This window comes from Buteo buteo, chromosome 1, assembly GCF_964188355.1.
Source record: "Buteo buteo chromosome 1, bButBut1.hap1.1, whole genome shotgun sequence".
Lineage (NCBI taxonomy): Eukaryota > Metazoa > Chordata > Aves > Accipitriformes > Accipitridae > Buteo > Buteo buteo.
Genome location: NC_134171.1, coordinates 47,560,572 through 47,575,156, shown reverse-complemented (window position 1 = coordinate 47,575,156; position 14,585 = coordinate 47,560,572). Strand labels below are relative to the sequence as shown.

The 14,585-nt window shown below is 42.2% G+C and overlaps 1 protein-coding gene across 1 annotated transcript in view; it reads right to left on the bottom strand.

The window, feature by feature from the left end:
- Window positions 1-9,608, bottom strand: part of PDGFC (platelet derived growth factor C) — a 140,678-nt gene extending 131,070 nt beyond the window's left edge. Inside the window, exon 1 of the mRNA XM_075029394.1 lies at window positions 9,011-9,608. Within this exon, the coding sequence (XP_074885495.1) occupies window positions 9,011-9,128 (118 nt within the window). The 5' untranslated portion in view covers window positions 9,129-9,608. The remainder of the gene's footprint in view (window positions 1-9,010) is intronic.
- Between the last annotated feature and the right edge of the window lie 4,977 nt (window positions 9,609-14,585).

Sequence of the window (14,585 nt, the reverse complement as noted above, 5' to 3'; positions counted from 1 at the left end):
CTTTTAGTTTATTTTCCCCGGGAACACTACAAAGTTCCACTACAGCTTTACAGTGTAACCATGTGGATCAAGAAAGGCCCTCCATTCACCTAGAAAAAGGTGAAATTATACTACTGAATTGTTCTCCTGCTTCTCAGCTTTACTCTGAATGCACCAAAATGTTTGAAAACAGTGTTTCTGAGAATTTGTCATCTGTAGTGTCAAAGGTATTCCTGGCAGAAAAATAAAGTCTTCTTGAGGGCAAAATTCAGTCAAGATGACTGTAAAACCTAATCCACACCTTTGAATTTGGACTGAATCTCCATCACTTAAAAATCTTGTAAATGACCCAATTTGTTTACACGGCCCTGTAGCTTTTTATGACTTTTCCATAAAGAAGTTATTACATCCATTCCTTTTATTTTGTTTTAGAGCATTTGAATGAGCCCCAGAACCACAAGCAAGTGAAACAGACTCTCTGCAGATGGAAGTGGCCTCCTATAACTCACCACTACCGGTGGAATAGTCAGAACAACACTTTCAGTTTGGAAATGCCATACCTTCACACACAGCAAAAGAATTTCCTGTGCCATATGTCTTTTTTAATGCTTAACTATTGTATAAAATGAGTACTGGTTTCCTGTCAATCCAAGAAGGAACGTGGAGCCCCTAAGACTCGTGCCTCTGATTGTTTTGAACAAGGGTGAAGGCAGTCAGATGGTTACATGGTGAAATACACTGGGGAAAAAAATAATTTAAAAAAAAAAAATCAAACTTCTTGGATATTCTAGTTGCTATCATGCAATGGCTCATCCAATGAAGCACCCCAAATAACAGTTTAATAAAAGACTGGACAACTGAATTCTGTGGAAAAGTCTGTAGCTAAAGATAACAATTAAAACAAGTAATATTATGCATTATTTCACAAATTAGCTTCCAGCAAAGTCATTTTCCCACTTCACGTGCTTTTAAACAAATGATGCTTAAAAAGTGGCATAGAGAGATTAACAGGTATGGACTGATGTGGAAAGTGTGTTAAGAGCGTCTCCCAAACCATTTTTCTAGTGTAAGCTACTCCTCAAATATGACACTCCCTGGTATTTTACACCTGGCCTTTTCCTTCACAGAAAATTACAACTTTGCTGATATGTGCCAAACTGAGTAATGGTTTAAAGATGTAGAATATGGAAACTACAGAAAAGGCACCACTCCTTTACCTTTTACTGCCTGAACCTAGTTTGAAGCCCATTTATCAGATTACAGGACCAATTCCCTAATTAACTGCAGCATCTAACCTCCTGCCCCCCACCTTCTTACATAATTTATTGCCAATTCATAATAAGAATATTACAGCAGAAGCAATGCAAAAAGGAATTAAATGTACAGGAAACACAAGCAGCATTGTTTCCTTTTCCCAAGATATTCTTTACTTTTTCCGAGACAGACAGACTTAACATTTCGAGAAAAGCTGCGTAAGGGCGATAAGGGAGTTTAAATCCAGCTCTCAAAGTTATCACCGGCTGCGCCAGACATTTGCTGAAAGCTTAGAAGACCTCCCTTGCTTTCCTTTAGTAGAACTGTAGTATCATAGGGAACATAAAAGGATAGCTACTCAACTAACGCCACTGTTCATCTAGAAAACAGAGTACTAAAAAATTCAAACCAAAGATTTCTGCTTCCAGCCACAGTGCTGGCAAGGTGCGTGACCAGAGGAAAGCCTTCGCCACCCTGCCACCACCGGGTCCTTCACCTGGCTTTAGTCAGAACCAGTGCATACCTTGCACTTCATGTAAAGAAATCAGTACAACAGTGATCAAACTAAGCCATCCCTGCATACTATTTTAATACAGCTGATCATCAGTTTTAACAAACTCAAGGAGAAATTTCAGTGTTTTGGGCTTTCAGGGATTAGAGGAACAGAGGTGCTCTTCACCCTAGAAGAATCTCCTTAAAACATCTGTGTTTATAATGATACCTTGAATGAATTTACCACAAAGCGCAAGATTAATGAATAATTTATGAGGATTAATTCACAAAAAAGGCACGTTGCCACTGAAAAAAGGTATTACTTGTTACTGCCTTGCAACTTGCCCATTTTTACTACTATAAAATGATGATGCCACTACACAGTAAATAACCTTTGAACACTTTCTTATTTAATGTGCAAATGCTGCTTCTGCCTGTATTGTGTTGGACTGTAGTATCTGGGAGGTACATATTCTCCTTCCCCAGCCCCAAACACCTGCATATGAAAATGGCAGGAAGAAAAAAAAAAAAGCACAACTAGCACTGCTAACATCTTCACTGCAGAGTTAACCTGCGTATTCTCAAATTAGCCCAGCTTGAATGAGAACAGCCACACAGGGAAATAACAATCCAGCAGCTCAAAGAGACTTAACTAAACAGCTGATGAATTCTTTTAACTTGACTTGCAGCCAGCTCACCTGACAGTCTAGTTGGTGAGGGTAAAAGCACATTGACAACAGGTTGAGGGGTGGCACACAAACTCGGAGGACTTCAGTGGAATCCACAGTGACAAGAAGCCAAGCAGCCTAGGAGCCCAGTGCAAATGTACAGTCATGCCTATGCAAGGTGAACATCAAAGTCCAAAATTGTGGCCATGCTTAACAAAGATGGAGTATTTGGAATAGAACTAATTAAACTCAGAAGAAAGGCAGCCCTTGCTAACCCTAATGCAGAAGGCCTGCAGGAGACCAAGGAATTAGCTGGGCTCTCTCCTTTTGTTTACATTAATTTTTTAATAGTTTTTTTACTCTCTGTGTATAAGACTCTCTCTGAGGGTCTAGAGTCCTGCCTTGTCTCACTCAGCCAACCAACCTCTGTAGAAACCAATTAGGTTATGAAAACGTGTATAGGTGCTATTGTACACATGCTTTGTAAGATGGAGTATGTTCACCTAAAAGAAAACTGCTTAGTATGCTGTAGGATCATGAAATTAAGCACAAATAACCCAATGTAACACTGGGCATATGTTTATAAAATCTCAGCAGAAGGATATCAAGAAGAGAAGATCAGAAGACTGATGAACTCTAGGGCTAGGATGTCTATGGATGGAGCTATGAATAAATTTTCCTGGCATTGCCACCTTAAAATAACATCCTACAATTTAACGAAGCCTCTAGAAAACACAAATTTACATTTTAGCTTCACAGTAGCACGTTATGAATTTTCACTCACCTACCTGAATAAAAGCATTTCACATTCAAACACAAGCCGCAAAAGTTTTCCCCAAAAGGGAATGACAGGGCTGAGTAAGTTTTAACATACAATTAATTTCTCAGAAACTCCAAAACAGCTAAGCACTCATACAGATACCTAAGTGCTACTAAAATAAACACATTTCTACATGTTAGCTATATTCATTTTCTGTTGTGTAACTTTTTCTAAGTCTCACAGGTTTCTGCGAAAAGACTATTTACATATAGGCCAATTCCTAAGACGCTACACACCAGGAAGTGTACTTTCCATGGCATGCACTTTATGACTAAAAAGCAAAGGCATGGCTCTCTGGCAAAGCCAAGAGCTATCTATAAAGCAATTGAGGAGGCTCATTTCCAGCTAAAGGAAGTGGGCTTGCACAGTGCATCCTCTTTCTAGTAATCAGAAACTGTCAGACATAGCAAAAACTAAGAACAGCAACTACTCAACAGCAACAAAAACCCCCAAAACCACTCTGCTATAATGCACAACCACTGCTGTAGGATGCAAACCAGTACTTTGCTATTACATGTTGACTATGTAATAATTAGATTCAAAGGGTTTGGATGAAGTTGTAAGATATAAAAGACATTATGTTTATGTGAAGACGAAGTTCAACATAAGCCCTTTGGTAGTATAACTGTCAGTGTCTCAAGGTATGCCCTGCGTTTCTTCTCTGTTGTAAAACTCTGTATCTGACTGACAGACAAACTAAAAACACCCAAACAACATGACATAAAGCTTTAAAGTCTGACCTGCAAACCTAATAGGAACTAGTTACTGAAAAAATAAGATTTTTACCTGTTTCTCTCTTAAATTCCATTCAAGATATTTAACAAAGATATGGGAAGGCTGGAATGCCTACATATTTGGAACAAGTAGCAAATGGTCTTTGCTTTTAAACCCCTTACTTCTACCTAACAGAAGAAACTGAGAGAAGCAGCAGGACTAAGGAGAAGTCTCAAGCAGCACTCTGCTGAATGGCAGACAATATGCCAGAAGTCAACTACAAAGGCAGAAACCAGTTTTTAAAACTTTCTTCCACTGCAATTTATTGCAGTGTTGAAGAACTTGTCTAATTTGCCACAATCTTTTGCTTAAAGTCAAAAGAGGATGTGGTGCAATTCTGCACTCTCCAGGAAAAGGGCTTTAAAACATTTCAAAACAAGTCTTGGACTAAACTGAAATACATTAAACTTGAGAAAAATTGCATCACTATCAAGTTTCCCTTTAGATGACACATGCTCAGATTTTATACTTCCTTATCTTCTCAAAACAAAGAAAATTTCTGCTACCCAGCAGTAGTCAACAGACTGTACTGGCACTCAGCAATTCAACAAGAGTCAGCAGCGGTAGCGCCAACTCCCACTGCTTTAAAGTATGTTGGTTTATAAGAGATAATTTTGCACTCAAATGACTGCACTTAAGCAAAAGCACTTATATTCCCATCTGCAAGGACTCAATGCACTGTATCGTTTCGACATCCACACCTTCTTTCAGGTGCTCAGCCTGAGTTAAATGGACTTAATGAGAAACTCTACAATGTGATGCTGTCTCTGTCCCTGAATAAGCTGGAGGCTCCCTTTGGAGATACATGAACTGGGGAATCCTCTAGGCGAGGAGGTGTGTGAGGCCACGCACACACTGAGGTGACGACAGAAGCTCCCTCTGGCACTTCAGCTACTCGCTCAGTTCCAGCTGCATCCACCAACTTTTTCCAAGGATGGCCTGAGATATGCCAGTCTCAAACTCCAGTTCAAGGGCTCCTGTTTGTTTTAAGCGACATAAGCCTTGCCTGTTCCAGAAGAAATATATTATGAAGTGATCAATTAGTGAAATTTATTATTAAGAGTTTCTATTCATGTGGGGGAAGAAAAAAAAACCACAACAAACTTAAAGAAATTAAGATCTATCAAAAGATAGATAATCACGGGTACATTACCTGTGGTGCAGGATCGATGGAAATCAGATAAGTACTTTGGTTTTCTAAGATTTACTTCAGCAACTCTGTTTACTGCTGTTCATTCACACTTGAAACTGACTGCAGAAAAATTAGTATTTCTAACTAGTTGGCCCTGGTGAGTTGCTAACTGAGCTCAGTTTCTTGGCCTTCTGAAGTAATCACTACTACATTTTAAATATACATACCATGTAAGCTATACACTTCATTGCTTATGGCACCCAGTAGTAGTTTTTACATTATTTTCTATAAAAACTTCCTCATATTTGTCATAGAAACCATAACAGCTGATAGCTTAGCAAAATTACTTTAAATATTATCACATCTTGTCCTAAGACAGCCAAGAAAACAGAACTTAGATTCTCCTGCCATCTCATGTTGTAATCAAATCTAGATCAAACTAATAATATCACACAAGCAGGGGCACTCAGACCACCAGAGTTAAGTCATTAGAATTAAGTCATTCACATTACTCAATCCACCAATAGCTTCCTCAAACATTGCTGAAACTACAGAAACAGGATGAAGATACTACATAAAAACAGCAGTCAAAAGTAGATGGAAAAGTAGCGAGAACTATAATAGAAGGAAGAAATAAGTAAACCACCCATGTAATCAAATTCAATATGCAAGAGATTCAGTTTTGTTCCTCAAAAGAAACTGAGTGATCAATTTTTCTTGACATTCTACTTCAATGTGGAAAAATGATAATAAATACACCAGCCAGCCATAAGAGAACTGATAAAGCCACCTGAGTATGAAAAACCCCTCAAAGCATAATCTGGTTTTCAACATGACAAAGAATTGTGGAAATGAAATCCATCCAGATAAATGGGAGCCATCACTACACGCACCTTTTACTACTACTTCAGTTTCCAGAAAATTGCTGCATAAACTTCTTTGATCCTCCAGATGAGTATTTACTCAGTCGAATAAAATAAACACATTAAAGATAAATATAAATTTTTCAAGGAAATCACATAAAGCCCCTGACTGTCAAGCAGAGTTACAAATACAACCTGTTCTTAAAGAAAATCTGACTATAACAGAGGGCCAATAAAAACAAGGAGGTAGTTTTAAGTGGTTTCAAGCGGAGCCACACTGGCCCCACAACAACCATCACACTGAATTCCTAGGAATTAGCAGCAAAATACTGTGTTCTAAGACTATCTAATTTACAATTACAAAGAAATTTTTACACTAGCAAGATGCCACCTAAAATGACCCTCACTATGCAGCAGAAACAAGAGAACTCCTTATGTCTACATTTAGTAAATAAATCGAGTCCAATTGTAATTTTGAAGTTAATAATCATTTTGCTAATAAATAAATACCAATTATGAAAAAAAAATCCTTAAGCATATGCTTACCCTTTGTAACAAAAGTAGTCCCACTGATTTAATAACTGGTCATAGACATCTTCAGTATCACCTTGAAGCAATAGCTACAGCACCCACGTGTGCAGCCGAGTAACACTGTAATCCATTCTACTGCAAAACTTCTTGGCTATTTAGCAGTTTTACAAGTAGAGGACAGAATTTTTATTTGTAGAGTGCGTGAGTGAAAAATCTCCCTCTCTCCTGACCAAAGATTACTTGGCATGCGAACAGCAATATCTCATTCTCATACTCCAGGGAGTTTTAACCTGCCTCTAGCTAAAAGCTATACAATCTTTAGATTGCAGCAGAGTGTAAAAATCACTCTAATTAAATCAAGTAAGAACTGGTTTGACCAGTGTTACTGATCCCCCAAATAATTAAAATCAGTCAAGAAAAGTCAGGGGTTGGTACTTAGTTGTACCTCAACTTGTGCTAATTTTTAAAATAAGTTTTGCAACTGAACAACTGAAAAGGAAACTTCAAGTAAGCTACAAGAAGAACCTGGACTGTTGTGAGTGCAAACTCCTACAGAATACTGTTTCAGGGCACTTTTAGGAAAAAGAAAAAAAAAATATTCTCCTGGCTTTGCATTTGTTCTAAGATGTAGTGACTGTATTTTAGAGCATGCCAAATTGCATCGCAAACCAGTTGAAGCCTGACCTGAGGCAGCTGCATTTCTGATATATGTGAACAGAATCTAGTTTGTGTTGTCACGTATACATATACTTATTTACATCAGTTTTGCTTCTATGCCATATGATTTACCTTTTACACTATTGTGCTCCCATTGTTGGACCCTGGTGGCCCTTCAGGGCCCAGCTGCATTATGCTGTAACAAACCTCTTAGGGAAGACTGACAGCATAGCAGGTTTCTTTCCAGTCCCGACAAAGTTAAAGCAAAGCAATGGTAATTCTCTGCGTGTCGATGCTCTTCACACGCACACCATGCAAATTTGACAGAAGGCAGCATAACAGCACGAGATTTTAGTATATTAGTGCCAAGTCCATTTTGTCACAAACTGGTGCCCTAAAGCCTCTAAATGTCAGGTAAGCTGGGAAGGGGTAGAAAGTGATTTCTTCTCTCACACAGAGCAGATAATTTCCTGTACTGTGCACCAAGTCTGATTGGTTTCCTGTCAGAATAGCTGGGTCTCCGAGTCTTTTGATCACTTTCCTCTGGCCCTTCACAGTTGCTCTGATTAGAGATTGATCCCCATGCTGCTCTTTGATCAGCAGCTCCGGCAGTCCACAGGTGCCATATATCATGACATTAGCAGGCCACAGCAGTATTAATCTCCCCCTGCTAAACTCACTGGTGCACTGCATATTCTACCCATTCACAGAGCACTTGCAAGAGCTCTCTGAAACTTTGCTTTCTATTAAAAGATATGACGTAGAATACTTTTATCTGGGGAGTCCCAAGTTCAAAGTTGAGAGAATTGAATTAGCCTCAAATCTGCGTTTCTGCTTTATTTCATTACAGTTCAGAGAGTTTTGAGAGCTCCCGGCTTGGCCTTTTGTGTTGGTTTGTGCCCAGGGAGAAAGCTTGTTCTAGCTGACATGCAAAGTACTAAATTTTTCAAACCCCCCACCCCCCCCACCCCATACATTAAGCACCAGGGTTTCCATGAATGTATGCTAACAGCCTTAAATTTAGATATTCTACACTAAGTGTGGTTTCATGCAGTATATAACGTTTCAGTTTGTAAAATATTCTTTAAAATGACTTCATAATAGCAGATCAAGAGGAAAGGCACTTAAAAATCTGAATAATGTAAATCATATGGAGTTCAGAGGCTAAGCAAATTACACACCCCGAAGCTGCCCTTGCTGTATGAAAGGAGTCTTTCTCCAGCTCTGCGCAGCCCCAGCCCAAGGGAACTTGCATTTGAGAGTTTTCTAAACATTTCAGGTACACTTGAAAGTTGAAAGTAATTCTCATTTCCTATGCAGGATTAGCTCGTTTCCAGCCCGTACAAAATACTACTCATTCACGCACAGACACAAAAACCCACCCCCCTACCCGAGAGCTAGGCATTTAGGTTACAAAGGTGCGCGGGCCCTTGCCTTTTTTTTTTTTTTTTTTTTTTTTTTTTTTTTTTGGTGGGGGGTGGTGGTGAGGGGCGAGTGGGGGAACACTTTGCACCTCCGACCGCAGAGGAGGGAGCCTCCGAGCCGGCGCTGGGGTCCCTCCCGGCCGCCTAACCGCTGCCCTTTTACCCACCGCGCTCCCCTGAAGGCGGCGGGCGAACACCCAGCTGCCGAGCCCCGCTCAGCCCGGACCGGCCGCGAAGCTCCCCCCGCCCCCCCCGCCCCCAACTCCCTCCACCCGCCACCCCTCCGCGGCGCCGGGCAGCCCCGCAGGCGAGAGAGCCCCGCTCCGCTCCGCTCCGCGCCGCGCCGGCCGGGCGCCCGCCCCCGCCTTGCCCCTGCCCCGGGCTGCGCGGCGGCGGCGGGAGCTGCCTCTCCTTACCGTTCTGCTCCTTGGCGCCGGAGAAGGCGAACTTGCTGCTGAGGTCGGACTCGGCGGCGGCCCCCTGCCTCCGGCCGGCCAGGGCAGATGTCAGCAGGAGCAGCCCGAGGAGGAGCATTGGGCCGGCGGGGCGAGGGGCTGCGGCACAGCAGGCACTGGCGGCGCGGCACCGAGGCCCGGGCGTCTCTCAGCAGCGCCCGGCGCGGGCTGCGCCGCTGGGGAGAAGGCAGCACTGAGCCTGCTCTGGCAGCAGAGAATTGCAGGGTAGTTTCCACATAATCCCATCCAAAACTTTTTCCTAGAGCCCTTTTCTGTGTCTCCAGGTTTTGTTTTTCTTTGGCTTTTTTTTTTTCCTCTCCCCCTCTCTTAAAAAAAAAAAAAAAGAACGAAAGAAAGGATCAAAGCAAAATCTGGACCCAGACCAGCTTCCCAAGGACTAAACAATCCGGGGCCGTCCCGGGCGGGGGCCGGAGGAGCCGGGGCTGGTGAGGGCGCGGGGCACGCAGAGGGGCCGGGAGAGGCGGGGGCGAGCGGGGCCGCTACTGCTGCCGCGGAGGAGCGCGCACCTGTCAGCCGGCAGCCAGCGGCGGGGGAGGGCCGGGGGGGGCTGGTGTGAGGGGCGGGCCGGCGGGGCGGGCAGGAGGCAGGCGGGTAGGCCGGCCGCGCTCCCACAGAAATAGCTTCCTCGCCCTCAGCTCAGCGGCCGCGCTGCCAAAGTCGGGCCGCGTCTCTCGGCTCTTCCCCCCCCCCCCCCCCGCGCCCCGCCAACCGCTCGGCGTCCCCTCAGGGCGAGGGCGGCACCTGGCGCGGCCGTTTACGCCCCGGGAAGTTGTCGGGTGGGGAAGGAGGAGGCGAGCGGGGCCGCCTGTGCCGCTGTCCCCCTCTCCGACGGCCAAATGGCGGCGCAACAGGTGCTGGGGCGGCGGTACGCGGGCTGCCTCTGCCCCACGCGGGGAGGGAACCTCCCCGCGTGGGGCAGAGGCAGCCCGCGTACCGCCGCCCCAGCACCCGGCTTGCCTGACGAAAAGGGGACTCCCCCCCCCCAACCACGGTGAGGAACCGAGGTCACCGTGGTAGGGGGCCGATTTCAGGGTTTGGTAATTAGGGTGAGACGCTGTGCTGACCGCACCGGTATTTGTTTACCGGTGTTATTGTGGGTTCGTGCTTGAAAATTTGATCCTTAGTTCAACGTTTCGTCTGAAGCGTGCCCTTGATACCGGGAACGAAAACAGGGAGAGGAGGTTTTAAAAAGGCTCTGGGAGCAGATTATTTTTCTTGCGAGAGAGCTTGCTGTTTTGGCTAGCCTGAAATGAGACCTCTGGCATTTACATAAACAGATGGAAACAGAGATTCAACTTTTTATAACTGTCCCTCTCCTGCTGAAATGCCGTGCGGTACTCGGTGCGTAAAGCGGGCAGGGTTGGATTTCCTTTTGCTGCTTCACCAGAAATCAGAACTGCATTTATGGTAAGGAGTATCCCCCCGTTAACCCTGGTGAGGACTAAAAGGGCCGGTGACATTCAGCGCCCGTTAAAACGGTGCTGTGTTCAAACTTCTCTGCTAGAGCTGGCATTTCCAGTTCACGTGGAAGAGGGTTTGAACCGTGACTGCTTGATGGGCAACCAGACTGAACACTGACTAGATACCGGGCGGGCAAAAGAAGCAGTAGGGAGGACAAGTCTTTTTCTCTCAAATGAGAAGTTTGGGGAGAGGTTTTTTTTTAATGGTGACTTCAGCCCCCATAGCTCTGAGGTGGTTTTGGGGACAGGTGGGAAGACCTGTATAGCCGTGGTCACACTCGCTGTCTGTGCGAGATACACAAGAGAGAAACGGAGTCTGCACTGCTGGAGTCCTGAGCACACGCTGTATAAATTTCTTATCCTTTGACCCAGCTCTTTCCATTATATAACTGAGCTGTTTCTTCGCCTCAGCCAAAGTAACCCTTGAGACAGTGATAAACATCCCCTCTGTTCCTAATAAGTGACATATTTCTAGTAGCAACTGAAAGCTGTCCAGCCAAGCTGGGCTGTCTTCTGAAAGGCAGACTTGGAGCATACCGTAAATAGCAACCCTTCCCTTACAGAGCATGAAGAAAGAAATGTACTGCACAAAGCGGACCATGTAGTTACTTTTACTATTGTTACCATTATTAATTATTATTTGGGGGGTTCACTGTTGTTATTTTTAAACAGAAATAAAAATAACATGTACTGCTTTCCAGGTCTTCTACCTTGATGATTACAAGCAGTGGGTTTTTTTAATCGAATGAATGAAGTATTGCACTGTAGCCGAACCTTCATTGCCTGAGGATTTTGTGGGTTTCTTTGTATTTTGGGGAACTGATGACAAGCTCCCTCTGAAAAACACGGACCTAATGTCTCACACTGTGTACATGAAAAGTAAAGCATCCTACGTCTCCCATAGCTTTGAAAATCTAGGCTGCATCAGACCAGTGTTTCATCTGGCATCCTGGCTCTGACTTTTCAAAGGAAAATGCAAGAACCCACATAGTGGATGAATATGGAATAACACTGCCTGGGGAGGAAGCTTTCATTCTAAACCTCTTGTAATTAAAGGTCAGGGTATATTTTCGATCATTAAGGCTCCACTTCTTTTCAAAAATGCTTTTGTTGTTAATCCCATCCAAAATATTGTGTGTGGTAATCCCTATCCTTATAAACGTCCAATCTTCTCTGAAATTCATGCTAAGCATTTATCACCAGCTATCTATGTTTACTTTTAATGTTATTGCTCTCCAGTTTCATCAGGTATATATATATGTGTTTGAATTATGTAAATATATATGATTTAACTTCTCTACCCTGTTCATTTTCTGTGTTATAGCCCTATCACACCCTTTCCCAGCTAGGCATTCTTACTACATTTTTCATCTGCATATCTCTATGCCTCTAAGCTTTACAAAGTCCAACCTATTTTTGTTACGTTTTATTTGGGGTGGGACAAACGGAACATGACGTTCCAAGTGAAGGCCTAATCTTAACGTATATAGTGAAATAGAACGCTTTATTGTATATATTATTTCTTATGCATGCTTTTATCTTGTTATTGCATCTACTCATGCAATGACCCAGAGAAGTATTGACATTAAAAAATATTCTGATGGTTAGATAATTATGACAGACTAATGTACATGTAGTTCTGATCATTCCTGCCAGGGCACATTGCATTGCCAATACTGAATTTCACTTGGCACCACAATGCCAATGAATCTAAGAGTTCTGGTGACTCCAGTGCCCAGTACTGATTTCTCTGAATATCATTAAGACTCATCTGTATTTTGCTACCACATTGTTCACATTCTTTTCTGCATCCATAATAAATATTTTAAACTACAGAAAGCTTTGTATTCCTAACTTTTCTCCATGCTGAGAATTGCACTTTAGTCTTTGTCTTTTGTATCAGTCACCATGACATCGTTCATCTCACAACTACTTAATTTACACTATGTAGTCTTTCTGAAGGTGTATCAAGGGCTTTTTTTTTCCCCAAAGGTTTTGTAACATAGTCTATAAAATTGTGTATCAAGTATTTTTTAATTTAAATATTGCAACAGACATTTCTCCATTAATTGCCACCTTCAAATAATTTGAGACACAGACTTTGGTTTGTAGAATAGCCACACTGATTTGATTTGACACATTTTCAGTTTGTTTTATGACTCTGTTTTTTTCATCATCCTCATTTAGAACTTTTTGAAGCAGTTTTTCTTGTACTTGAATAAACTTTGAATTATCTGAATTATCCCACAGGAATTTATTGTTGTTCAGACCTAGCCACCAGAGAAGGGAATGGAAATTTGGCCTGTTAGGACTCCAGAGACTTACTGTGGTGGTGGAGAGCCTTGGTACTCCTGAACTATAAATATCCTTGAAATGAAAAGACTTTCTCTGTGACTATTATTAACTTAAAGAGTTACCATTAAAATATACAATCATCACACAATCTTCACAAACTTCACTTACATCAACAAAAAGAATTCCCCTCACCAAAGTCAAAATAACATCATCCCATCACCGACAGAGGTGGATGGTTTGCACATGCTCACCCGTTGTCCCTTCACCACTTGACAACAACAAAGATTCCCTACAGTTACTTGTGGAAGTGGGCTGGAATCGGCAAGGTGCATAGGTGTTCACAGACTGCCCTTCATGGTTTGAACTGATACCAAGAGATCTTGACTGACTTCAGGGGGCTGTAGATATCCCAAGCAAGTTCTGCAAGGAAGCATACTATTTCCTTTTCCTATATGCTGTCTTCAGAGAGACTCCCCACCCCCCCAAGATACGCAACGAGATAAGCATTTCTCTCAGGAGTTAGAGCTAGGCATTTACTTAACTTTGCAAGATTGGGACCCACTGTTAGGAAAAGAAGACTGATTCCCTTCTCTCCCCATGGCTTGTTTCACTTCCTTCACTGAATGGGGAAAAAAAATGAATTAATACATGTGTACTTTTATATTCCCATATATTCTGAATGTACCTGTATAATCCTTGTGAGATCACGCTGAAGAAAGAAAAGTATTTTGCAAAGCTTAGCATGTAATTTAAAACTAATAAATATCTCCTCATCCAGGCATGTACACAGATGGGCAACTCTCTGCTTTTGTGCAAGGTGCTCTTGCACCTTGCAGTGTAATTGTATGTAACTGCAAGTTACACGCACTTGGTCTCGCAGTGTAGTTACATAGGCATTAGTTGCTGGCATAACAGGGTTGAGGTTTAAATGCTTACGTTCACATTCTGGAGTTATTTTTGACTCTGCAAAGAAGTCTTAAACAGTTATTGAATATTATGTTTGTACAAAATCTTTTATGGATGAGTGATAAATATGATAACAGAAATTGCAATAGAAACACTAATTGTCTTTTAGAAAAGCGACAATATGATATTCTGCTCTCCTGATCACTGAGCAATAGAAAAAGAGACATTTGTACAAATAAACACGATTCTTGTTATCTTACTAATGTGAGGTGAAGAGACTGCATATGGACTTGGACAGAAAATCATTCCCGCATTAGAAAGTACTCCTGTAAATGAGGTAGCGCTAAATTTTAGTATTTCAGCCTTTTTGTCCATTCCTACTGAATTTGTAAACAAGTTGAAGATTTGTGGTCCCTTTTCTATGTTACATTCAAAAATATAACAAAGAAAAAGAGTGAAGTCCAAAGAGGCTTCAGTTATGTTGATGCTTATACAGCGTGGACTGCTCAGAGACAGCCAGACAAGAAGGAGCTCCAAACGTACTTTGGTTGCTTGAGTCACAGCTCTAAATAAAAGTGCCATTTCTATTTTGCAAATCCTAAAATGAGCCTTGGGACTTATAAAGACACCTAAAAATAAGCATTTAAACGCAGACTTCTAAGCATATCCATGTTATTCTGCTCAACATTTCATAGCTTAAACAATCGTTTTTCAAATGGACTCAAACATTTGAGAATCAAAATCCTGATTGTACTTTTGTGTGATTTCCACTTACAAGCATTGCTTTAGAGCAGTCACATTTAATAACCCCAGTGACTTTATCAGCTACGTACATGTACATAGCCCAAGGTACA